Source organism: Phyllopteryx taeniolatus, chromosome 11 (genome assembly GCF_024500385.1).
Source record: "Phyllopteryx taeniolatus isolate TA_2022b chromosome 11, UOR_Ptae_1.2, whole genome shotgun sequence".
NCBI classification, from domain to species: Eukaryota; Metazoa; Chordata; class Actinopteri; order Syngnathiformes; family Syngnathidae; genus Phyllopteryx; species Phyllopteryx taeniolatus.
This window is the reverse complement of record NC_084512.1, coordinates 11,147,132-11,174,482: the sequence shown is the minus strand read 5'-3', so window position 1 is coordinate 11,174,482 and position 27,351 is coordinate 11,147,132. Positions and strand designations below refer to the sequence as shown.

The window sequence follows — 27,351 nt, the reverse complement described above, 5'->3', positions numbered from 1 at the left end:
CCCCCCCCCCCAAAAAAAAAAAAACAACGATAAGCAACGTCACTTTATTCATATCTGAATTATAATCGTGTAAACTGAGATACTTCTCAGGTACTGATTGATACACACTTCTGAAATAGCAAATATGTACAGCTTACCTTTAAGTGTATGTTATTAATAACTAATGATATTCATCTATGTGAAGACGTGATGTGAATGACCTCAAAAAAATTATTTAGCAGGGTATGAAACAAATTTCAATATGCAACACTTTATTTCTATAAATCTCTCCAAGCGTTTACATTTTCAAATGATCAGCTCTCCAATATTCCTAGGAAATCACAATGTGCCATCACTGCTGAGCAATATTTTAGAACAGGCCTGCATGCTACTCGTGTGGTCCTTGGGGGGTACCTGATGACCCTTGATCTATTCTATGGGTGTTTGAACTATCTTCAAACTAAGCATGACAGCTAATTCTGATCAAAGCTCAGATACACACCTATTATAAAGATTTTTATGATGTAGAGTTCACATTCAATACACCCATGTGATCAAAATGTACATTGGATTTAACAAGGAAAATCTTTTCATTGAACATTCAAAGGCATTTTAAAGACTTCACAAGGATCTCTCATATGTTTAAGACACAGATGAGCTGTAAAATAAATACTTTTAAGGAATTTTACTTGATACAGACATTCTGTTGACACAAACCAAACAAAACAGTATGAGAACATTTGAGGGTTTAGAAGAAGCTAGTTTTGAGTTTGATAGTTGGTGCAACTTGAACTGTTGGCTGAGCTTTGCGTGCTGCATCTTTAGCTTTGCTGCTGGCCTGGTTTGCCCGAACAGCAGATTCCAGACGAGTTTTAAGCTCAGGTGATGCACCGATGACTTTCTTGAAGGCAGCTGGATATAGAGGGCCAATACGCATTAAGTTCTGAAGGGCAAAGTCATGCAGGCCTTTGGAGACTTGGGATGCAGAAGGAATGGCATTTTCATCCAAAAGGTATGAGATAAGGGTAGGAACAAGAAGAGCCACCAATTGCACTCCTATTGGACACATAAAAATCATTGAGATAACACAACAATAATAATTAAAACAGCAGAAAGTTTCTGCTAAATGAGTCAGTCAATTATTATTTTAAAATGCAAATCATAACATCCTCAGTCTTCTAAGCCCAAAGTCTGATGGTAAAGGTGTTTTTTTTTTTTAAATGAACTTTTTCTACACCATTGATGTTGTTTTTTGACTGTTTCACTGTGGTGGCTTCCATTATCTTGTGATACTATGTAAGTTAGCTGGTCCTCTCGCACTCTTTTTTTTTTTTTTATTAACAATATGACAGATTATTGTCTCAGTAAAATGTCCTGTCTAGCTTTGTCATACACCTTTCAGAGGATGTAAAAAAGAAATGGATGCATATTAATTATAATACAATTTTTAAAAATGCCAGTAAGCTGGCAATTTATTAGAGTTCTAAAAATAGCCTCTGATGCACTGATCATTGATAGTGCACCTTTACAGGCGCTGAACTTAACACTTTAATGGAAAGCACAGTACATTAGTGATCCATTAAGAAAAGTGATACTCACGGTTCTGCTCTTCACCCATGCCAACAAGATTCTCCAGGACCCTGATGCCCTCCTGTACAGCCTGCAGCTCAGCAGCAGTCCTTGGCCGACTGTGCTCCACTGCCTTCAGTTTCTCCACCGTGAGTGGAGCCAGAGCGTGAATGTATGGTGTAGAAAGGGGACGGCTGGGATGTTGAAACAGTGACAAGAGAAGCTGGTAACACCGTGCCTGAACCTGCAGCAAAGCACACAAAATGGAATGAAAAATGATTAAAATGAACATGGCATTGGAATGTGTCTGATTACCCTTTTTTAAGTTCAGGTACTTACCGAAGGATCACAAGAGTTGAGGGCATTACGGAAACGTTCCATGCAGCCCTTCTGCAGGACTGTCACTCCTACAAGTTCATTACTAGCAGACAGTAGGAAGAGTGTAATTGCTGTCAGCATACTGATGTCATCCAAGTCAGGTCTGGACTCATCTAAGGAAAATCACATAATGTTTGACATAGCATGTGGCTCACGGCTCATCATTTAGTATGAGCATCTAGTAGGTGCAAACCTGGCTGCGAATCCTCAAGTACTGAAGCCAGGCTGCTTTTCACAAGGGCAGTCCACTGTGTCTGGAGGCTATCCACTCGAGCCAATGGGGAGGTGATGATGGTCTTGATGCCCTGCAGCGCAGCAGACACAGATGTAGGCACCGAGTTGTCAGCAGTCTTAACTGCAGTTTCCCTCAGCACCCCAGTGATTAGGAAGAGAACGGTAGGTAGGATGGTCATGCTTCCTGAGAACAGAAACCATGAGAACCTGGACATCATTTCATGGAGAATAAAAACAACAGTAAAATATACAAATTCAGTCTTACAGTAATATTGAAGAAGCAGAAATACAGTACACCATAGGATAATTTATTTGAGTTGGGATATAGTTTTTAGAAGAATTATTAAAAAGTATAGTTTCTTTAGTGAAACACTCACCATCGTTTTGTGTGCATGTGCGTGCGCGCATGTGCGTGTGTGTGTGTGTGTGTATCTTACCAGCAGGGGAGCAGAGTGAGGGTAGTTCTGCCAGGATGGAAATGGTGTTTGCCACCAAGCGTGCACTCTCTTCAGGTAATCGTTGAGGCCTGATTGGGACATGGCTGGGTGACTTCGTGACACGTGTATTGAGCTGTGGTAAGTGGCGAATCAGGATGAAAACCAGCAGCTCCATTGCAGCAAAAACCAGAGAACTGCCAGGGACGAGCTCACCCGTCTCTCCCCCCTCCCCTAGGATAAGCTGAGAATCTCTCAGGCCTTCCTCTTCTTGGCCTGTGTAAAATACCATCATGACCTACATCAGTGAAACTGCCACATCATATTACTGCTTTGTCAGTAGAATGCAAACCAATAACCCATCCATTCATTTTCTATACCGTCAATCCTCATTAGTGTCACGGAGCTGGATGAAGTGGCTGGGGAGAGGGAAGTCTGGGCGTCCCTGCTAAAGCTACTGCCCCCGCGACCCGACCTCGGATAAGCGGTAGAAAATGGATGGATGGATGGTGAGCTGAAGCCTATACCAGCTGACCTCAGACGAAACATGGGTACACCCTGGACTGGTTGCCAGACAATCGCAGGGCACATATAGACAAACAATCATTCACATGCTCACAAAGATTAACTATGGACAATTTGGTCTTCAATGAACCTAACATGCAGGTTTTTGCCAAACCTATAACCATATCATTAAAATGGACACTTGCAGTAGTTTGATCACATTTTTGGCAAAAACAAGAACTTTAGAACAGTGAGTTGTGTTGACAGGTAAACTAAGGGGTACACTGTGTTAGCTCATTACCTCTGTTGATATTTTGTTGCTGTAGATGGTCCTGTGCAGCTCTTATGGTCTCCTGTACTACAGCAGTCACCTGGAGCTGGACTGCAGGAGGGTCCCGGGTCAACAGCAATCTGTGAAGTACATTCAGGAGCTCCACTGCCAACAGCTAGAAGACAAGGAACACTTTTAATGACACTAGTGCAAGTAAGTCAACACCGAGCCTTGACAATCATAGGCATTTGTTGTGGCCTTCACAATTTCAAAAGGTCAACCTAAGCAAATCAACTCATAAGTTAGGCATACATCTATTATAGAGTACTCAAGCCTTTGTCAGCATGTAAAGGCAGTAAATATCACATGGCCATGTTGCATTTACCAGGTGTTTGCACTGAGGAAATACTGGCAAATGTGTCACTTGAACTACAACAACGAAACTGCTACAGAATGGAGCTGTCGATTTAATTTCTCTTACAATATGAATACTATTTCAAAACTTTTGCAATTTTAAGTATTTTATTTTGACTAATGATAACTAATGAAGGCACAAGGCTTTAAAATATAAATATGTACAACCACTGGCAGTGCACTATACAAGACTGCCAACCTACAACAAGTAACCTAAAGTCTACACCACCCACTCCAATAAAAGTATTTTCTGCTCCAACTCTATAATGTTTCTTGCTCATTGTTTTTGTTTACTAAGCCATAGATAGCAAAGGTGCTCTTACCTGGTCTTCTGCAATGTGGGTCTTTGCACTGGGAGACTCAAGCAGAGTGGACAAGGTGTGCAGGCAGGACATGATATGCTCAATGGGTTCCTCCGGCCGGGGAAAGCAAAGAAATTCTATACTGACACCTGAGAGACAGAAAAAAAATGGGTTGAAGGCATGTCTACACTATTCTTTTCCTTTATCTTCTGCAATCTTTTCACTGTTGGCAGGTGCAGTGGCAGTAGATACAACAAAAACAATACCCCCTTTTGTTTACAAAAAAAAAAGGTGAGCGCTGAATAGCAATTGTTTGATAGCTGGGATAGGCTCCAGCACTCCCGCGACCCTTGTGAGGACAAGCGGCTCAGGAAATGGATGGATTGATGTTTTGCCCGGTAAAAAATGGGATATTGAGGAACTACAGAAATAAAATCCAAATAATATGAAGACTTTAAAATAAAGTACATTTAATGTCTGTATCCTTACCTAACATTAGGTGCATCCTGTCTTTGACAAACTCTTCAAAGGTCTTAACGGTCCACGAGACTCCAGTACGGAGGGCAGGAGCCTTGGAGAGTGCTGGAGAAACATCTTTTTGTTCACAAGCTCCAAAACCAGTGCTGCTCAGCCACAAGGCCACAGCATGCAGAACAGGAGCCCATGAGTTACGGTAATGGAGCCTTGCTGTGTCTATCGTCTCTGGAGTATAAAATGCTCCACCTACACACAGAGTGAATTCTCTTTTAAACATTATTAGTGAAGTAACTCTTTCAAAGCAAGCCCCAAAATAGAGTATCAACCTATAAAACTGCTATGGTGCGCATCCACATGCAAGAAGGGATGGGGACCAGGGATTAGACAGATGTAAACATCTCAAACATTTCATTGTGCTCTTCGGCAATCAAAGGCACAGTTATGTTGTACCATCAGGGGGCAGCTGACTGGAAAACTCTGCAGGCAGAGTGAGCAGGGCATAGTCCCGGAGCATGGCCAACCACAGCTGACTAAGCGAGGGCAATTCAGGCTGCACTAAAGTGATGAGACTATCAGGTGGAAGCACATCTGCACCCAGATCATCATCATCCTCATCTCCACTTCGAACCGGTTTGACAGGCTTTGATTCTGCCTCTTTCTTTATCTTCATCGCCACCACATAAACCTGTTAAAAGAATCGCTATGTGTTTACATAAGTATTGTTTACACAATTTAAAGCTGAACACATCAGTGTTATGGACAGAGCAGCACAGTCTTGGGTCTCACCTCCGCCCACGCTTTAAGCACAGCCAGCTTCTCCATGGTGGTGGCACTCTCACTGTACAGCTGACTGGAGGAACCCTTCCCAGCTTGCACCTTGTCCAGTGATGACACTAGCAGGTTGTGAACTCGCCGCAGGTCGTTGAGGTCACTGACTACACCACTACCAATCCAAGTGCTACACACCTGTGGACACAGACATTCAAAGATGAAAGCGACCTAAACTTTGTTAAAGGTCCCATATTTTGGCTATTTGGACTTCCATAGAGCGACTCTCTAACATAAACTTAGTGTTAAAGTATAAATTTCATTTATAAAAAACTTTGGTTTTGCCATAAGAGTGTCCAGAAAAGGCCCCTCTGACAGCTACTTCTGTTTGACGCAGTTTTGTATCCACTTAGTCCACTTTTGGCTTAGATCACCACCTTTCCTCTGATTGTTTGCCTCCGTGTAGAAGGTTGACAGCACTGGCTCAGGATATTTACATATTTCACATGTTTACTGAGGCACTATAGAGCCAATATTACATCCCAAATAATCAAGTCCAATCAGTATAATCAAACACAGCTGGACTCCAATGAAGGTGGAGAACCATCTCAAGGAAGATCAGAAGAAATGGACAGCACCAGAGTTAAATATATGAGTGTCACAGCAAAGGGTCTGAATACTTATGGCTGTGTGATATTTCAGTTTCTTTTTTAATAAATCTGCAAAAATTTCAACAATTCAGTTTTTTTCTGTCAATATGGGGTGCTGTGTGTACATTAATGAAGAAAAAATGGACTTAAATGATTTTAGCAAATGGCTGCAATATAACAAAGAGTGAAAAATTTAAGGGGGTCTGAATACTTTCCGTACCTACTGTATATCAGACATGCAAACACCAAAGGCATGAAAAAGGTGACCAAAAAAAAAAAACATTGTAGGGTGGCTCTGGGGGAATTCACCCAGGCCCCCGCAGAGAATATTTAATTAAATTAACATAAATTAAGCAATCTGGAAGATTGAAGAGTACAATAAGGCAAAATAAAAAAAAATTCTGCACGCAGAAAAATATTTATTTACACCGCACAAGTACATGTTGATGTACACATTTCAGATTAAAATTTAATTTCTAAAATAAAACAAATAAATAATTTCTTTGCTTTTTTGTTTTGGCTTCCAATTTAAGCCAGTCCCATCTCCACCTGCACCTGATGCCTGCTTCAAGCTGTGCCACATGAATAGCATCCTCCTATTTAAGCAGTCTCATTCTGGAAAATAATTGACTAAAATCATTGTCTGTTTCACTTCATTTTTCACTATTACCAACTTCAAAGATAATCCCAAATGCACCGTCCAGGTAAATCCTTCCATCCATCCATTTTCTTTACCGCTTATCCTCACTAGGGTCGCGGGCTGCTGGAGCCTATCCAAGCTATCTTCGGGCGGGAGGCGGGGTACACCCTGAACCGGTCACCAGCTCCATGAAAATATTAAGTACAATATGTTTCAGAATCATCTTTATTTGCCAAGTATGTCCAAAACACACAAGGAATTTGTCTCCGCTAGTTGGAGCCGCTCTAGTACAACAGACAGTCAATTTACAGAACACTTTGGAGACATAAAGACATTGACAAAAAACAATTGTGCAAAAAGATGCGGAGTCCTCTAGCACTTAGAGCAGTTCGAATGACTAATATTGCAATAGTCCGGTGCAATGACCATTGTGCAAAGGGCGCTGAGACTTCAAGGATTGTATGCGGTTTAAAGTGACGAGTAGTGCGATAATCTGGGACAATATTGGTTGTGCAAATGTTACAGATACTCCTCAATCAGTGTGCAAATGGAGCAGATGCTACTCTGGCATGAGTGGCCAGTATATGCAAATAGTGCAGCATGGCGAGACAACTACAGTGAGTGCACGAGTAATACATAATTGGCCCCACAGAAATGTGACAACGAACTCAAGTCAAAAAATTGCCAGCTTGTTGTAATGGAATTATAGGTTAGGTGTTTAAGAAGTTGATCGCAAGAGGGAAGAAGCTGTTGGAATGTCTACTAGTTCTAGTTTGCATTGATCGGTAGCGCCTACCTGAGGGAAGGAGCTGGAAGAGCTGGTGACCGGGGTGCGGAGGGTCCGAGAGGATTTTGCACGCCCTTGTCTTAGTTCTGGCAGCGTGCAAGTCCTCAATGGTGGGTAGGGGGGTACCGACAATCCATTCCGCAGTTTTGATTGTCCGTTGCAGTCAGAGTTTGTCCTTTTTTGTAGCAGCACCAAACCAGACTGTGATGGAAGAACACAGGACTGATTCGATGACCGCTGTGTAGAACTGTCTCAGCAGCTCCAGTGGCAGGCCGTGCTTTCTCAGAAGCCGCAGGAAGTACATCCTCTGCTGGGCCTTTTTGAGGACGGAGTTGATGTTGGTCGCCCACTTCAGGTCCTGAGAGATTGTAATTCCCAGGAACTTGAAGGTCTCGACGGTTGACACAAGGCAGCTGGACAACGTGAGGGGCAGCTGTGGCGAAGGATGCCTCCTGAAGTCCACGATCATCTCTACAGTCTTGAGCGTGTTCAGCTCCAGGTTGTGTCAGCCGCACCACAGCTCCAGCCGCTCCGCTTCCTGTCGATATACAGACTCGTCACAGTCCTTGATGAGGCCGATGACAGTGGTGTCATCTGCAAACTTCAGGAGTTTGACAGTCGGGTTCGCTGAGGTGCAGTCGTTCGTGTAGAGAGAGAAGAGCAGCGGAGAGAGGACACAACCTTGGGGCGCCCAAGTGCTGATGCTGCGTGTGGATGAGGTGGCCTCCCCCAGCCTGACCTGCTGTGTCCTGCCTGTCAGAAAGCTGTAAATCCACTGGCAGATGGCAGGTGAGACGCTGAGCTGGAGAAGCTTGGATGAAAGGAGTTCAGGGATGATGGTGTTGAACGCTGAGCTGAAGTCCACGAACAGGATCCTCCCGTAGGTACCTGCGCTGTCGAGGTGTTCTAGGAAGAAGTGCAGTCCCATGTTGACTGCATCATCCGCAGACCTGTTCGCTTGGTAGGCAAACTGCAGGGGGTCCAGCAGGGGACCTGTGACACTCTTGAGGTGGTCCAGCACGAGACGTTCAAAGGACTTCATGACCACAGATGTCAAAGCGACAGGCCTGTAGTCATTCAGACCCGAGATTGCAGGTTTCTTGGGGACTGGAATGATGGTGGAGCATTTGAAACAGGATGGAACTTCGCACATTTCCAGAGATCTATTGAAGATCTGAGTGAAGACTGGAGCAAGCTGGTCCGCGCAGACTTTGAGGCAGGATGGGGACACATGGTCCGGGCCTGCCGCTTTGTTAATCTTCTGTTGTTTGAAGATGCGTCTCACATCCTGTTCATGGATGGTTACCGCAGAAGTCAGAGGTGTGATTGTGGTCGCGGGTGTGGCCGGGTGGGTGTGTGGTGTGAAACTGTCCTTTTCAAATCTGCAGTAGAAGGTATTCAAGTTGTTGGCTAGTGTGCTATTGTTCTCAGCTTGGGGGGATCGTCGCTTGTAATTAGTCAGCGATTGGAATGCATGCCAGACTGATTTAGAGTCGTTTTCGCTAAACTGTTTTTCCAACTTTGCTGCATGGTTCCTCTTTGCAATGTTAATTTCTTTAGTCAGCTGGTTTCTAGCTCGATTATACAGGGCCCTGTCCCCGCTCTGATATGCGTCCTCCTTAGCTTGGCGAAGCTGCTTAAGTTTAGCAGTGAACCACGGCTTATTGTTCTTGAATGTGCGAAATGATTTTGTTGGTACACAGACCTCTTCACAGAAACTGATATAGGATGTGACAGTGTCCGTATATTCATCCAGGCTGCCAGCTGAATTTTCAAAGACACTCCAGTCTGTGCAGTCTAAACAGCTTTGAAGTTCCATCTTGGCTTCATTTGTCCACTTTTTGACTGTTTTCACTGTAGGCTTCGCACATTTAAGTTCTTGCCTGTACGTCGGTATTAAGTGAATTAAGCAGTGATCAGACGAGCCCAGGGCTGCACGAGGTATAGCACGGTATGCGTTTTTTACCGTAGTGTAGCAGTGGTCTAAAGTATTATTTTCCCTGGTAGGACAGTCGATGTGCTGCTTGTATTTAGGGAGTTTGTGGTTGAGTTTAGCTTTGTTAAAATCCCCGAGAATAATGAGGGGTGAGTCCGGGTATTTTTTTTTTATTTCTGTCTTTATTGTCCATTTGTGAATTAGTTAATAATACATTTATTTATTCTGTGTTGTGACAAAAAATGACTTTGTGTCGTTTGATTGGTGAAGTAGACTTAAACGTCACTAGCACTTACATTTGATTGGCGCAAACAGCGCCCAATGCGGAAGTCGAAATCTCACGCACAAAATAGTTGATAAATAAGGAATAATTGATAGCGATGGCGACCCCCTCCCCCACCCCAGGAAAAACTCATTGGATCTATATGATTCACGTAAATGGCCTATTTTGAGCTCAAAACGGTGAATTTCGCCGAAAGGCGACTGATTTGCATATGTTATATGTTTTATATATATATATATATATATATATATATATATATATATATAATTAGTTATATGTTTTATATATATAATTTCTGGTAGAATTATTATCCATAGATACAATTTGCATAAAGTGGAGTATCAGACAAAAGTTATTAAAAAAATACCACACGTATGTATACTTGAAGACTACCCACCTGGAAGGGGAATTACGTTGCTATTACTACAGTTGTGACTGTATATTAAAGATAGAAGTTTATTAGAAGGATGACTAATGCAGAAGAAACACAGATGGTTGCAATGGCCTGAAGAGTGATCATTGAGATCATTTGTGCTATAAAAACCTGTGACAAAGCTATAAAATAATTTAAACGGAGCAAAGGGAAATAAAAAGCAAATTAGTTGGAATAGACTTCTTTTAAAAGAGAAATCACAAAGGTTCTCACCTGGCATGCTTTAGCTGTTATGTCAGATGGTGTATCAGGTGAAAAAGCTGGTCTGAGTGCAGCGCCGACCTTAATACATACAATTGACAGCTCAATTATGTTCGAGTAGAACTGAATTCCTACAGAGAGAACTCAGAGAACTGAGTTCTTGACTCACATTGGCTTGGTATTGTTCCAAGATAACATGCCCTGGGAACTCGGGCTCGGGAACACACGCAAACTTTTTAATGATGTCTTCCAGGGCCTGCAGACCAGCCATTCTCAACTGGTTACTGTGGTCTGTGGCAGCCATGAAAGCCATTCGGATGAGGTCAGACAAATGGAGCACCAGCAGATCTCCTAGACGAGTAGAGATGGTGAGAAAATTGAAAGATTATGTGAGGAATGCGTATGCATAACTTGAATAAGCAGCCAGTTCGTCGAGAAACTGAAGAATGGCTGTCCCATAAATCCTTTTACCACTGTTAAATGCAAAGGCGCTTTATTTGTTACTTGTACAATGTTTAGCGAAATTAGTTGTCTGCATTTAAACCATTCGGAAGGAGCAAGTACCAAATCCAGGTTTCATGTTAACACCTTGGTCAAAGAAACTGCCTGGAAACCAATCAGACATGGCTCTGATTATGTTAGTTTGTGTGGGGACTGCGGAGCCATGACCTCATATTAATATGACAGCAAAGGACTTGAATCTGGGGTCCCTACTTTCATACTTTGCATTCTTAAACACAAGAGACAGCTGGAATCAAAGATGATAATGCTTAATTTTGAGTGAGACTATCAGATATGTATTAATTAAACAATAGGTTAACTGTTTTGGCAATAATTTGCTGTGGAGTCGAAATGCACTTCATCATACTGAAATAGGTTTCTATTTTTCCATCCCTCTTAAGCTATTCAGGATAAACTATTTTTAGAAGCACCTCTCAGTATGACGCAGTACAGTTGTATTCTAATATCATTTACTATTTTAAACAGATCTGCCACAAAATGAAATGGGCCATACAACACCCTTCAACTGAGTTTTGAGCAAAAAGTCTTGTTTATTTATTTATTTTTTAAAATCTTTTTCAGCATAATCTGGCTGACACACAAATGTTTCCTGGAAAGGCCAAGAGAAATGCATTCTTTGTTGGATAATATGTGTCAAATGTTTTGCAGAACATCACGTGTAATACCTTTAGGGTTCTTTGCTTGTGTAGAACGGGCAGTTGCCAGGTCAAAGTGTGCTTTGTCTGTATTCTCGCACAGCAGGATGATGCGGCACAAGCAATCTGCAGCAAACACCCGCGTCACCCAGCGAGGTGCCACTGAAGGCTTAGATCTGTCATCTTCGCCTAAACCTGCAAACATGATGTCGTCGTCCATCTCGTCTTTTTTCTCAGAGTCTTCATCTTTTTCCATCTCAAATGTTACTGCTCCTCCTACATCTGAGAAGATTGACATACATTCAGACAATCAAAACAAGACTCAGTTCATAGTATCCTATCTTAATTTATTTATAGACAATGATAATGGGCTTTTCTCTTCTCTTCTCTTTTAAATTCACCTGTTGTTGCTGCAAGGACATCCTTGCATAGTTTAAGCCAATGAGAAAGCTTTTCCACTGCAAATGATGACAGCATGTGGCCCAGTGTGTCATGAATATCAGAGCACAGCTTCCTGTCTGTTTCGTGATCCAGCATGCCAAATAGTGCCCCCTCAAGACCCGTCTCAGTGACATTCAGATCTGAATCAGCAACAAAGTAAAACACCAGTGTCTAATTAGAAATTATGCCAGAACAACACATTCTTGTTAATGTCCTGGTTTGCACTCACTTATTGCAGTGTCTTTGCCATTTCCTGCCTTCTTTGCAAGGCTCATGGCATACTCACAGACCTCGGAGGCCTCCCTCTGAGCAAGTTGTCTCAAGCAGGCTACAGCAGCGCGGCGCAGCAACAGATGAGAGCTGCATAAGTGCACCTGAAAAAGTCCCATCATGAGGCAAAATGGTATTACTACAACAACGTGAAATATTTGTTTTTGTAAACTGATGTAGAAGCCTCACAAAAAGAAACAAACGATTAACATCAATAAAAAGTGAAAGATTATTAGTCCCATTGGTCTTACACAAAGACACAGCACCAAGCTCGAAAGGTTGACATGACGAGGAGCGAACATGTGTAGCTGCTGCAGACACGAGATGGCAGCTGCTTGCACCAGTGAGTCGGAGTGATCTTGCATTATGGCACAGCCAACCAGGCAGGACGAGCGGATGGTGGAGATGGTGGCACCGTTTCCTTCATAATATATTGGCAGAGTGTATGTAAGAATGACATAATTGTTAATGTCTGTGGATTAAGATTGGTAATACTACCACCTGCTGGTAAAGAAAGCTGAGTGCAATTACATGACAGTCAATTTTGACATTAAATGAAGTCTGATTTTCTCTCCGATAAATCCATCCATCCATCCATCCATTTTCTGAGCCGCTTATCCTGACTAGGGTCACGGGAGTGCTGGAGCCTATCCCAGGTATCTTCGGGCAGGAGGCGGGATACACCCTGAACCGGTTGCCAGCCAATCGCAGGGCACACATAAACAAACAACCATTCGCACTCACATTCACACCTACGGGCAATTTAGACTCTTCAATCAACCTACCACGCATGTTTTTGGGATGTGGGAGGAAACCAGAGTGCCCGGAGAAAACCCATGCCGGCACGGCGAGAACATGCAAATTCCCCACAGGCAGGGCCGGGGATTGAACCCCGGTCCTCAGAACTGTGAGGCAGACGCTCTAACCAGTCGTCCACCGTGCCGCTCTCTCCGATAAATTTACCTTGTAATTCTGGTCCAACAGTAGTGATGAGAGCGCCCAAACAGCGCCCCAAACACTGATGCACCTCTGTGTGTGATGGGGGCACAGTGAGGAGTAAGGTCAGGACCAAGGACAAGGTGGGTTCCACGTAGCCTCTATACATAGGACCACTTGAGTCCACAATGAGAGCCAATGAGTGCAGAGCCCATGTCTGTCGAAAAATAATTAAAAGATTTTTACTTATTAATAGTGATGCATGTCACAAGTGATGACCTGAACTCTTTATCTTGAGAATCCCCTTTGAGTTCAAACGAAACCAAATAAAAAATTAAGACCTAACACGCAAAAATCTTCCTTTCCTCTCAGCTTGTCCCTTTAGGGGTCACCACAGCGTGTCATCCTTTTCCATGTAAACCGAACACCAACTGCGTTCATGTCTTTCCTCACTACATCTATCAACCTTCTCTTTGGTCTTTCTCCAGCTCTCTTGCCTGCCAGCTCCATCCTCATCATCCTGCTACCAATATACGCACTCTCTCCCCTCGGGACATGTCCAAACCATCGAAGTCTGCTCTCTTTACCTTTGTCTCCAAAACATCAAACCTTGGCCGTCCCATTGATGAGCTCATATCTAATCCTATCCAACCTGGTCCTAGAGAGAATCTCAACATCTTAATTTCTGCCACCTCCAGCTCTGCTTCCTGTTCTCTCTTCAGTGTAACTGTTTCAGATCCGTACATCATGGCTGGCCTCATCACTGTCTTATAAACTTTGCCCTTCATCCTAGCATAGACTCTTCTGTCACATAACACACCTGACACCATCCTCCACCCGTTCCAACTAGCTTCGACCTGTTTATTAATTTCCTTACCATACTCACCATTGCTCTGGACTGTTGACCCCAAGTATTTAAAGTCCTCCACCCTCGCTATCTCTTCTCTTTGTAGTCTCACTTTCCCCCCTCCACCCCTCACATTCATGCACATATATTCTGTCTTACTTCAGCGAATCTTCAATTCTCTCCTTTCCAGTGCATGCCTAAACCTTTCTAACTGTTCCTCCACCTGCTCCCTGCTTTCACTCCAGATCACGATGTCATCTGCAAACATCATGGTCCATGGGGATTCCAGTCTAACCTCATCTGTCAGCCTATCCATCACCACACCAAACAGGAAGGGACTCAAGGCTGATCCCTGATGCAGTCCCACCTCCACCTAAAATTCATCTGTCACACTTACAGCACACCTCACCACTGTTCTGCTGCCCTCATACATGTCCTCTATTATTCTAACAGACTTCTCTGGCACTCCAGACTTCCGCATGCAGTACCACAGTTCCTCTCTGGGTACTCTGTCATAGGCTTTCTCTAGATCTGCAAAGACAATGTAGCTCCTTCTGACCTTCTCTGTACTTTTCCATCAACACCCTCAAGGCAAATAATGCATCTGTGGTACTCTTTCTCGGCATGAAACCGTACTGTTGCTCGTCAACTTTATTCCTCTATAGTTCCCACAGCTCTGCACAACACCCTGGTTATTAAAAATGGGCCCCAGCACACTTTTCCTCCATTCCTCAGGCATTTCTCACCCGCTAGAATTCTGTTGAACAAGCCGGTCAAAAACTCCACAGCCACCTCTCCTAGATGCTTCCATACCTCCACAGGTATGTCATCAGGACCAACTGCCTTTCCTTTTTTCATCCTCTATAATGCCTTTCTAACTTCCCTCTTACTAATCATTGCCACTTCCTGGTGCACCACACTTGCCGCTTCTACTCTTCCTTTTCTTGAATTTTCCTCATTGATCAGCTCCTCAAAGTATTCTTTCCATTTTTCTAGCACACTAGTGGCACCAGTCAACACATTTCCATCTCTATCCTTAATCTCCCTAACCTGCTGCAAATCCTTCCCATCTCTATCCATCTGTCTGGCCAACCTGTAAAGATCATTTTATCCTTCTTTAGTGTCCAACCTGGCATACATATCATCATATGCCTCTTTTTTGGCCTTTGCCACCTCTACCTTCGCCCTATGTCACATCTCCATGTATTCCTTTCTCCTCTCCTCAGTCCTCTCAGTGTCCTACTTCTTAGGCAACCTCTTGCCTTGTATGATCTCCTGTACTTTGAGGTTCCCCCAGCAAGTCTCCTCCCCTTTCCTACCAGAAGATAGACAAAGTACTCTCATACCTCTCTCTCTGATCACCTTGGTTGTTGTGGTCCAGTCTTCTGGAAGCTCCTCGTGTCCACCGAGATCCTGTCTCACCTCTTCTCGAAAAGCCGCACAACACTCTTCCTTTCTCAGCTTGCACCAAATGGTTCTCTGCTCTGCCTTTGTCTTCTTCCCCATCACCAGAGTCATCTTACACACCACCATCCTATGCCGTCTCGCCGCCACACTCTCCCCTACCACTACCTTACAGTCAGTAACCTCCTTCAGATTACATCTTCTGCACAAGATGTAATCCACCTGCGTACTTGTACTTCCACTCTTGCACGTCACCCTATGTTCCTGCCTCTTCTGGAAGAAAGTGTTCACTCCAGCCATTTCCATCTTTTTTGCAAAGTCAACCACCATCTGTCCCTACAAGTTCCTTTCCTGGATGCCGAACTTACCCATCACTTCTTCATCACCCCTGTGTTCTTCACCAAAATATCCATTACAATCTGGACCAATCACGACTCTCACTCTGTCTGGGATGCTCAGAACTACTTCATCTAGCTTCTTCCAGAATTTCTCTTTCACCTCTAAGTCTATCCTACCTGCGGGGGATAGACACTAATCACATTATACATAACACCCTCAAGTTCAAGTTTCAGCATCATACCTCGATTTGATACTCTTTTCACCTCGAAGACATTCTTAGCCAACTCTTCCTTTAAAATAACCCCTACTCCATTTCTCTTTCCATTTACACCATGGTAAAATAATTTGAACTCTGCCCCTAAACTTCTAGCTTTACTGCCTTTCCACCTGCTCTCCTGGACACACAATATATCAACCTTTCTCCGAATCATCATGTCAACCAACTCCCGAGCTTTTCTTGTCTTAGTCCCAACATTCAAAATCCCCACATTCAGTTCTCGGCTCTGTGCTTTCCTCTTCTCTTTCTGCCAAATAACACGCTTTCCACCTCTCCTTAGTCTTCGACCCAAATTAGCTAGATTTCCACCGGCGCTTGTAGGTTAAGGGTGGAGGACATTGTTGACCCGGGCCACAACCGATCCGGTATGGAATTCTTTAGATGAACGCTCATATTCGTTTGGCAAAGTTTTAAGCCGGATGCCCTTCCTGACACAACCATCTGCATTTATCCGGACTTGGGACCGGCCTACAGTTTGCACTGGCTTGTGCCCCCCATAGGGCTGCATTATATCACACAAAAATATATCCTGTAATTTAAAATGAAGAGACAATTACATAGAATTGTGCCTCCAAAAATCTAGAGGCTGTTGCAATACTGTACCTGGACCTCATGAGAGGATCCATCCTGGGCCAACGCCAGTAGGATACTAACACTGGTCTTTAAGTGCTGACCAGAGCCAATTCCTCCAACATATCGATGCAGACAGCCAAGAGCCAGTGAATGACCAGTCCTTGACACTACATCACGGGCTGACTTCAGCCTGCAAACAGAGGAGATAATATATGAACACCTGATCGAAGTCCAGATTCAGCTCAAGACAGTTTTACCTTGAAATCAATATTTTGAACAAATCTGCCCCTCCCCCTTCCCCTCCCCTCCTAAGTCTGATCTGCAGGTAAGAGATAGAGGAAAAAACTTACTTGTCAAAGCTGGTCTGTGCCATTCTAGCGATGAAAGTAGCCTCTCCCACTACCTGAGCCATTCTGCCGAGGGCCTCACCAGCAGCACACCGCAAGATTGGATTGGGATTGTCGAGGGCCCCCATCACCAGAGCAAGTGCGGACTTACGGACCTCCTCTGGGCCCAAAGTACTCTTGTTCTCCGCCAAACCCTTCAAGTGAGACAGGAAAAGATGCAATTTCTCAATGTTTATTAAGTGAATTGAGAAAAAGTCCAGCCTTTTCTTATAAAGGGATTGATTAATTCTCACCTTGAGAGCACTCAGCACAGCAGTGAAGATGTTCAGTTGGACAGCTTGCTGCCGAACTCCTTTAGCCTGCTTGATACATTCTGCAAAATGATCTAGCATCTGCAACCTGAATTATGTATACAAGACTGAATTAATAATTTTCACTACTTTTTACACATCAGCAGTGAACACAAAGACTAAATAAATCAAAATCAGAAATTCACACTGTATGATGTTTAATGAGGGTAACAAATACAGATCCTTTCCAAAAATATGTGAATATCATGGAAAAGTTTATTTATTTCCATAATTCAATTCAAAAAGTTAAACTTTCATAGATTATAGATTCAGGGCACACAATTTCAAGTGTCGGTTTATTTTTACATAATTTGGGCTTCCAGCTCATAAAACCCATGAAATCAGAAATTAAAAAAAATAGAATACTGTGAGGAAATCAGCCCAATTTTTGTAGGCCATAAATGTTTTAAACTGAGTGTCACACACTAATCATCTACTAAACTCAAAGCACCTGCACAGGTTTCCCCAGGTGTCATTAAATTGCTTCAGTTTGGTTCAATTGTCTCAGTTGTGTTCAATTTGGTGAAGACTGCACTTGACAACTGTCCAGAAGACCATTGATAACCTCCATAGATGGGTAAGCCACAAAGGTTCATAGCTAAGGAGTGCTGTGTCCAAGCATATCAATGGAAAGTCTTGTGGAAGGACAACATTTGGCAGGAGAAGATGCACCAGCAAAAGAGATGACCGTGGGCTTCAGCGGATTATCAAACAGAGAAGATTCAAGAATCTAGTAGAGGTTCAGAAAGAGTGGAATGACGCGGGAGTCACAGCTTCAAAAACCACCACATTCAGACGCATCCAGGAGATGGGTTACAACTGTCGGGTTCCTCGGGTCAAGCCACTTCTGAGCCTGAGCCAACGTAGGAAACGTCTCAACTGGGCCAAGGAGAAAAAGGACTGGACTGTTTGGCCAGTGGTCCAAGGTCCTCTTTTCCAATGAAAGTCAAGTGTGCCTTTCATTCGGGAATCAAGGTCCAAGGGTTTGGAGGAAGACTGGTGAAGAACAGAACCCAAGCTGCTTGAGGTCCAGTGTGAAATATCCACAGTCAGTCATGATGTGGGGTGCAATGTCCAGTGCAGGTGTTGGTAAATTCTGCTTTCTTAAATCCAGGGTCACCGCAACAGTCTACCAGAATGTTTTAGAGGACTTCATGGTTCCTTCTGCGGAGGATCTGTATGGAGATGCAGATTTCATCTTCTAGAAGGACCTGGCCCCTGCCCAGACCGCACCTGGTTTGATGCCCATGCTATCACAGTGCTTGACTGGCCAGCCAACTCGCCGGATCTAAACCCCATTGAGAATCTATGGGGTATTCCATCCATCCATCCATTTTCCGAGCCGCTTCTCCTCACTCGGGTCACGGGCGTGCTGGAGCCTATCCCAGCTATCATCGGGCAGGAGGCGGGGTACACCCTGAACCGGTTGCCAGACAATCGCAGGGCACATACAAACAAACAACCATTCTCACTCACAGTCACACCTACGGGCAATTTAGAGTCCTCAATTTTATCAAGTGGAAAATGAGGGGCACTAGACCCAAAAACAAAGAAGAACTGACATCAAGCATCAAGGAAATCTGGGCTTCCATAACTCCCAGGCAATGTCACAGCGCATCGAGGTAGTGATTAAAGCAAAGGGATTCCTAACCAAGTATTGAAGATTAACATATTGTCTTGATAGTACCATATTTTAATTGATTTAATGTGACCCTAATTTCTCTCTTTTTTTTCCTACAAAAACTGAGAAGTAAATGGTGATTTCTTCACAGTATTCAATTTGTTTATATTCCTGATTTTGTGGGTTTTAGGAGCTGGAAACCCAAATTATGTACAAATAAATAAATGAAATTGTTTAAATTGTGGGACCTGAATCTACAATCTATGAATGTTTGACTTTTTGAATGGAATTATGGAAATAAATAAACTTTTCCATGATATTCAAATTTTTTGGAAAGGGTTTGTAGGCTCATGATTTCATAGCTCACCTGTGTTTGAAAGACACATGGGGGAAAACTACACCAAACAGAGCCACAGATGCATCAATTACTGATACTCCCAAAGGGAGTGGACCTGGGATGGATTCACCTACAGGCACTCGCAGGTATATGGAAGAGGGATCATGCTCCAAAGCCCCACTGCCAGATGCACTGTTAGGCTGCAACTGTTAAGCAACAATCATAGTTTGGAAATCAATAACTTGATTTAACTTTAATGAAAACCAGACAATGAGAATATCTGCAAATAAAGTTACTTCGAGAACAGAATATTATGATTTTAACTATCCAAAGTGCAAGTTATTTTACCTGATCCTCTATAGACTTGTGGTCAGTTTCCTGCAGCCAGGAGCCCATGAGCACACTGTCATCATAGTGACAGAGCGAGCGCAACAAAGATGTGGTGGTGTTGGATGAGTTGTCAGTCAAAGTGAATTCTGCCACCAGCTCCCTGAGGAGGGCATTGAAGCTGCCTAGAAGAGCACAGTGAGATAGATATATATATATATATATATATATATATATTATTATTTATTTTTTTTTTTTAAAGATCTTCACTTGTTCTAAAAAGGGAATTCCTTAACATTTCTTCTCAAACACTTCCAACAAAGAGACTATAGTGAAAACTGGGAAATAAGTGTAGTCAAATTTAGAGAATAGGTATAGTGGACAATAAAATACAGAAAACTCAAATTTACACTAAAATTTACGCTGAAAAAAATAATACCTAAAAAAATACTAGGGAAAACAAAAAACTGAGGAAACAACAGCAGCATTCGCACTTTGTTTCCAGTGATGTACAAGTTATTTATTACTGCAAAGAAACTGGTGTCTGTTTGTGACTAAAATATTTTATATTTGAATTCAGAGGGGAAAAGAGAAAATCAAAGCTGTCCAAATGAATAGGTTCATGTGAGTGCTTATAAATGATCCTATACAAACTACATTGTTTTTTTTGCAACATTTACCCACAAATTACACTGGGGAACACAATTTTTGTTGAGTTAGGTCTGACAGATGTTTTTAACTAATTTTTGGGTGCGGAATCACTCACGTCAAGTTTTTGACCTATAGATTCCCGTTTTCTAAAAAAAAATTGAAAAATACTGTACTAAACAGATATGTGCTTGTTTTATAAAACTTTTCAAATATTGACATACAATGAAATATGAAAGAAACAGCCATGACTGTAATGTTTATTTAACAATATGTTTTACAAAGGATATGGCACAAATCCTCTTAATTCCTACTATGCTAGCTTTCTGTTTGCAGATATTGATAGTACTGACCTATTGGGAGCTGCACACACCTCTCACCACACTGTCTCAATTGTGACTGCACAAATAAGTTGCCGCATAGCTGTAGATGAGTCCAATGCTAATCAGCTGGCAAGTCTTACTACAGCTAATCAGTGGAATTTTGCTTACCTGGAGGGTAAGCTGTGGAGAAAAAAACTTGACGTGCTAGAAAAAAAAACTGACTGCAATTTTGGAATCAGCATGGCCATTTTAGTTTTAATGAGCATAAAAATCTAACTCAACAGAATTTTTTTTCCCAAATTGTTCCCCAGTGTGTTGCTCAGGCATGCACTTCAGCATGAAACCCACACTTGAGTTCTTGCACCAAACTCGTGCTTCTATTGTAGTCATTACTATCCCAGGTTGTGAACCATTGCCCTGTTTCAGTGAGTTGCATATTTACTTTTGATCGTAAAAAATCCAAATGACTTACCTTCGTATGTTTTAGGAGGCAATAGAGCCAAGATGTCGTACAGCCTGAGTCTCACCATTGCTGCACTTGCTTTTAGATGTGCACCGTGAACTTTGATGATGGCAGGGACACTGAGGAGCAGACATTATATTGAGACATGTACAAACGCTTGTATTATGAAATAAAAAGATTCCTGTACACCCCTCACATCATTACTGTATCGCTAACAAAAAGACCATAATGAAAGCATACTCACTGAGATATCATAGTCATAGCGCATTCAATGGGTGTCATCAGCCTGCGTATGACATCCTCGGTAAGGAGCTCAGGACAGTGGGCCACAAAACTCCGCATGGCTAAACAGGAAGGGACAGAATTAGAAGTGAGCGTGTTGCCATTTAAAGCATGTTTATAAAAAAGCAGGAGCACATTAGTTTACCACATAATGCCCCAGCACGGCCTTCTAGGGTGACCTGCCAAGTAAAAGAGTCTCCCCGAGCCTTTTCTGCCTCCAGCTCCTTCTGCGACCGAGGAAACACATTCCTCCACAGCAGCAGCATCTTGGGAAGGTGATAACGCACAAGGGATGCACCTTTGCGTACATACAAGTCAAAAAGAGGGGAGATGGTGTTAGACAGAGGGAGGATTGTTGACAAATCTCAGCTGAGATAGCGTGGCATCGGTGAGTGACTCACCCAAGGTCATGAGGGCGCCCAGCAGCAGCCATCCAGCTTGTGTGCGCTGCAAGGACAGTCGACTATTCTGAGCTGCTGTTCGAAGGAGGTCTTCAGCGATGCTTACTACCAACTGCAGGGACACAACACTCATATTTTAATCTTTAAATCTGTAAATGGTGCCAACATTTAGGACCAAAAAATGTAACTGAAAGACGGAGAAGAGTGTGATCTACTGTCTAAATTGCTGATTCATAGTAATTTGTTTACAAACCTTTCCCTTAGAGTGTGGGATTCCCAGAGGGCACTGATGTACACCTCCAAGAAGAGCAGCCATCGCAAAGCTGTATCCGCTAACAGCCTCGGGTGAATTCTTGAGATGGTTTATTCTTTCAGCACAGCGGTCCAGCAGCGGGGTTAATTGATAGGGCAGTGCCACAGCAACACAACGCAGGCACCAAGCAGCAGCCAAACGAGCGGCCATGCTTGGGTGTAGCAGCACTGAGGTCACAGTCTCAAGAAGTCCTGAGGAAGATGTCATTGAAAAACATTGTGAATGTCATTTCAAATTCACAATAACATTCTGTTGATGAGGAATGGAATGCAGTAAGAGTATCAGAAAACATGCATGTCTTACCAATGGAAGGCTCCTGGATGAGAGGTGAAGCTGTGGCACTCAAACTCTGAACAAGGCTGCCCAACTCTTTTAGGGCACAAACCATAACATGCTGACTGGCCGAAACATCAGCTGCACCAGTCTTGTTTTCTCCATTGACGTCATTAAGAACTGCCTCTGGAATAATAAGGGGCAGAGAAAAGCAAAATACGTACATTTTTGGTACGGCAGCCTTTATAAATGGATAATCTGACCTGTATTGATGTAAACATGGTCCAGACTAGATAGAAAAATAGCCTGAAAATCATCTTGACGAGACTGCATAACAATGTTTTCTAACATTAAATAGCGTGTCACATTAGTTCATATTTGTTGTTATACATCATAAATGTGCACACTTCTGCTACCATACAATCAGAGGTATCCAGAATTATTAAGACCGTATTCATTAATGCCATAGTCAAAATATTTTATAGCTTTATCTTCAGGACTCCACAAAATACATCACACTGTGTAATAATACTTCTTGAACTTTGGCCTCTTTTTTTCCTGAATAATTTGACATACAGAGTATAGAATGTTAAATAAGTGACTCTCGGAAATGGCTGTATTTTGTACAGATGTATAGATTTTATTTTATTATTCAAGCATTGTCTCAAGGCTATAAAAAAACAACAAAAGCCACCTATTGCACCTTTGAACAGTTTAAAGGTTACTAGCCAAACCGGAGTAAGAATAATCACTTCATGAGATGAATAGCCATTTTCAGTTTGTTTAGTGTTCATGTGTATGTAGAGGTAGATAAACCAAGACAATCTGATGGACCAGTTTACAAATTATGAGCAGAAGTGGCTTGTTCCTGCTATGAGTGTGCAAATTTTGTGGCACATGCAACTTTCTTTGCATAGTGACAGTTATGTGATCTGTTGATTATTAATTTTGATGTGTAATAGAACAAAAACACCACAGGAACACACTGGCAGATAACTATGTATGGTATGCCAGAGTAAAAGCATATCCAAATGAGATTTTTTTTTTGTGATTTATATTGATATGTAATATGATGAGGATAAGAAAATAAATACGATAATGCAGAAGGTATTACCAATGCCATACACAAGATCAAAAAGAACAATTGTGTCTGTATGCAACAGAAGCTCAAACCATGCCAAATATTTAGCAGAGGACTGGAAAGTGATTGACATTTGTTCTTGCTCTGTAATGTTCTGAACCGTGGTATTTCATCCCCATCCTCCTTACCCACAGCCCTCATTTGCTTGCTGATGGCTCGGCAGATTTCTTTGCCAGCTGCTATCTGTGCCTTCTCGCCAAGTAAGCCCCCCAGCGTGGCACGTAGCATAAAGGAGACACAGCGCCGCGAGTACACAGCTTCAACATGCGTCTGTGTGGCCCGTGGATGGGACACAAGGTCCAAAACATGGGAGAGGAAGGTGGCAAAGTTGCGCTCCAGCCACTGACCACCAAGCGTAGTCACAAATACAACATAAGCCTGAGAAAAAGGAGGATTTATATGTAAGGTGGCAGGATAAGGTGCCAAATTGTGTTTTGTTGGAAGAATTCAGCTCACCTGTGTGACGCCCACCCGGACTTCTCTGCTGACAGAACCGCCTCCCTTCAACATTTCCCCTCCACTCTTCAAGAAACCAGATCCACCACGCAGAAAACCTGTAGCCATTAACTCCAAAACTTCCTCAAGTGTTGACCGTTTCACATTCTGACGCATCACTGGGGAAAAATAGACCCATGGTGAGTAAATTCATATATTTATATGAAACTATATTGGCCACAAATTTCAAATCTAACCAGCAGCTTGTTTGGGCATCAGAGCCGTAGCCATGACGGTCCCTAGGAGTTTAGCCACAGCAACCCGAACACCATAATTTGAACCCTCGAGAGCCTTGAAACACAGTGTGGCCATGTTCTCCAGTTCTGTAGTCCACATGAATACTGCCTCATTCTGCAGCTCCAACAGACACTGATCAGGTAAATGGAATCAAGATGGCAAGATGGTGTCATGTTAGTGGTATTTCATCAGATAACTTGTGCATATTTTCTTTGCTCTGCTGCAAAACCATTTGTCTTTTTTCTTTGTTATAGATGGATAACAGGGCGGACGACTGGTTAGAGCGTCAGCCTCACAGTTCTGAGGACGCGGGTTCAATGCCCGGCCCCACCTGTGTGGAGTTTGCATGTTCTCCCCGTGCCTGCGTGGGTTTTCTCCGTGTTTTAAAATGAGGAACAATGTGAATGTGTTAAAATGAGGAACAATGTGAATGTGAACAACTGTGACTGCGAATGGTTGTTTGTTTGTATGTGCCCTGCGATTGGCTGGCAACCACTTCAGGGTTTACCCCGCCTCCTGCCCGATGACAGTTGGGATAGGCTCCAGCACGCCCGCGACCCTAGTGAGGAGAAGCGGCTCAGAAAATGGATGGATGGATGCATGGATATATGGATAACAGCAGATAATTTTATTTTATTTTTTTAATGTGAAATCTAAATTCGCAATAGAGGAATTTATTTTCTCAGTACAATTTGGTCAACATAGAGTAAATTATATATTGTTTAACATCGTCATCACATTGATAAGTAAGAGAATTTAGTGCGACAATGTCTGAACACATCGAGTTGGGGTTCTTTGCTTTGGAAAATCAACAAATTGTCTTAATGATTACTTCTTTAGATTATCCAAACCTAGCTTTATGCTTGTATTGAATAGTGATTACAATCAGAATGCGACCTACCTTTGCCACTGCACAGCGCACGGCCATTGACCTGTCTGTGAGTAAAGAGCGGGCATTCTTGTAGATGTCTCTGTGACATGAAGCTGCAGCTCCACCTAGTCCACTGAGCACTTTCTGCAGACTGATGAGTATTTCTCCTCTGCCTTGGGACTGCCAATATAGTGAAGATAGAATTAGGACAACCAATTTAAATGTCACGTAAATTCAACACAATGTGATTCCATATTTACAATGCAGTCAAGAAAACGTTTTTATGATTGTATCATAATGTCATACCTCTGCACTCTTTAATGCCTTCAAAAGATTATTAATGGTGTCTGGAAAGGAGCTTCCAAGCATTCTGCCCATTTTCTCATAAAAAGCACCAACACAGGCCACTGCAGCACTAAGAAAACCAACAACAACAATAATCAGATGAGGTTTCTGGATTGGTAAATTAACAGTAGATATTGCATTGTCAAATTTGTGACATACCTTTTTAACATTTTTATTGGCGGGAAATAATAATTCAATAAGGCCATGATAATATGAGACAAGAGCCAGATCCAACCTAAAAGCTGACTCATCATTATTTAAAGACTAACCAGTAAAGACTAGGGATGGGGAAAATAATGAATTAATTGATTGTCAAAAATTCAGTCGACTGATTGGAATTCATTGTTGATGTCTGTTGAAGCACTTGAGACTGCATGGAATCTACTGGCAATCAGCAGAGGCACTGTTCATCCAATACCAACAAGTTTGTGGGTGAAAGAAGGGACATTACACCAAACATCAGTTAAGGGACATTGAACTATGTCCACAAGACCCCCAATATGTCACAACTTAATAAACACAGGCAACATTGAAACAGGAGTTCAAAACATTCACAAATAGATTTTTATATCCCACAAAAATAGAATTGGGGAGGAAAAAAAAATCACGATTAATCAAATAATTTTCAAATATATATCCCTCATCCAGACCTTTCTCAGCACATCACACTCTGCAGATACAAATGGGCCTGACACTGAGATGCAGTCATTACCAGACTGCATTAGGCCACATGTAAGCTTAATCCCCCATTAAAACATGAACCATCAGCGAGAGATTTGGTTTAATGGCCAAATCCCATGAAGAGAGAAATACTATACAGTATGTTGCTGGAATTTGGAAAGTAAATGAATATAAACCTGGCATAACAATGTTTCAAAAAACAAAACAAACAAGAGAAAATGTCATTACACTATTAATTCTATTTAATCTTACAGTTTTGTTGGCAAGTATGCAGTGGTGTCATCCTTGCTTCTGATGATGTCATTGCATTTATCCAGCGTTTGGAAAACTGTGAATGTGTCGCCAATGCTGTAGAGGGTGGCAAGGTTTTTGGCAAGCAGTTTTCTTGTTGGTGGACCAGGAGCACTGCTGATGAGTCCAGTGAGTTGTTCCACTAGCTTTTTCTGCTTCTCCTTCACATCCACCTGCCGTTCAAACACAAAGTCTGTCGCGCCCTTCTAATGAACCCCACAGCTGTCAGTTATTAAAAACATTTCAGTCACCTTATTTGCTGCAACGAGGACCTTATCCAAGAAACGGAGCCATTCGAAGATGAAGACAGGCCTCTTTGCTTCGGTGATCTGAGCTAACGCTTCCTCGTTGAGCAGGAGACTGTGAGCCAGCTCCATGGCGAGGATTTTCACAGATGTCCTCGCAATTTCTTAATCGCCAGTCCTCTCTGGATTTTTGAATCATGATATCAGAACAAGCTAGGGGCCACCTGCTTTAAAAACATTTTTGCCAAGTAATACTTGGGAAGATGTTTGTATCGAATGAATTCGATTTCATGTTTTGCCAAGTATGGCAGCACAGCGTTAGCGCTTGACACATCATAGCTACTTTATTGTAATTTCTAATTGATACTGTAATATGCATGGCGTTCGATTGCCCGGCCGATTTAACTGTCAGTCATTTTACCGTATGTCCCGTCGTTCCGTCGTTCCTCTTGTGTGTTGACGGCTTCCTCCAGCTGTTAGCAATCTTAAGCTAGCGATGCTTACTATCAAAAACTACTCTCCGCAAATACACTCAAACACTGAATGAATAATATGCGCTTACCACCTTGTCTTAACACACTTGGTTGTTTCAGACAGCAACTTTACAAACCATGAGACTTAAACAACCAGGTTATTTAATGCATGTTCCAATATCCCGGCGACGACTACTTGCAGTATCGATTGTGTTGCAGTAACACTTGTCCGATGAAACCAAATAATCACCCGGTAGGTAACTCTGCCTCAAAATAAAGTTTAAAAATTTTAAGGTTATCATTTTAATGATTAAAACATTATATCCTGTGTTTTAAAGTTATTAAAAATCACCTGTCGACTACTTCCTGACAACTACAAACAA

General features: G+C 42.5%; 1 protein-coding gene and 1 long non-coding RNA gene across 3 annotated transcripts in view; one reads left to right on the top strand and one right to left on the bottom strand.

The window, feature by feature from the left end:
- Nucleotides 1-11,822, top strand: part of LOC133485686 (uncharacterized) — a 29,035-nt gene extending 17,213 nt beyond the window's left edge. Inside the window, exons 2-5 of one of the 2 annotated variants that reach the window (XR_009790754.1) lie at nucleotides 2,991-3,103; nucleotides 3,425-3,582; nucleotides 10,514-10,628; nucleotides 11,521-11,822. This is a non-coding gene — a long non-coding RNA (uncharacterized LOC133485686). Of the gene's footprint in view, nucleotides 1-2,809; nucleotides 3,104-3,424; nucleotides 3,583-10,513; nucleotides 10,629-11,520 lie in introns of those variants that run through there. The other variant, XR_009790753.1, reaches the window with a different exon arrangement.
- Nucleotides 31-27,178, bottom strand: heatr5b (HEAT repeat containing 5B). Its single transcript, XM_061789796.1, has 36 exons — nucleotides 26,917-27,178; nucleotides 26,502-26,677; nucleotides 26,212-26,423; nucleotides 25,240-25,348; nucleotides 24,964-25,113; nucleotides 24,023-24,194; nucleotides 23,787-23,944; nucleotides 23,459-23,708; nucleotides 22,220-22,375; nucleotides 21,857-22,107; nucleotides 21,604-21,715; nucleotides 21,348-21,500; nucleotides 21,165-21,264; nucleotides 20,930-21,039; nucleotides 19,508-19,671; nucleotides 19,190-19,365; nucleotides 17,145-17,250; nucleotides 16,855-17,045; nucleotides 16,535-16,694; nucleotides 13,092-13,281; nucleotides 12,380-12,549; nucleotides 12,088-12,232; nucleotides 11,819-11,998; nucleotides 11,448-11,699; nucleotides 10,430-10,611; nucleotides 10,273-10,341; nucleotides 5,349-5,528; nucleotides 5,013-5,247; nucleotides 4,575-4,808; nucleotides 4,107-4,234; nucleotides 3,400-3,544; nucleotides 2,598-2,870; nucleotides 2,120-2,344; nucleotides 1,888-2,039; nucleotides 1,579-1,792; nucleotides 31-1,035 (listed from the first exon to the last, which is right to left on the bottom strand). Exons 2-36 carry the CDS (start codon nucleotides 26,625-26,627, stop codon nucleotides 728-730), a joined length of 6,138 nt encoding a protein of 2,045 aa, XP_061645780.1. The 5' UTR covers nucleotides 26,628-26,677; nucleotides 26,917-27,178; the 3' UTR covers nucleotides 31-727.
- Between the last annotated feature and the right edge of the window lie 173 nt (nucleotides 27,179-27,351).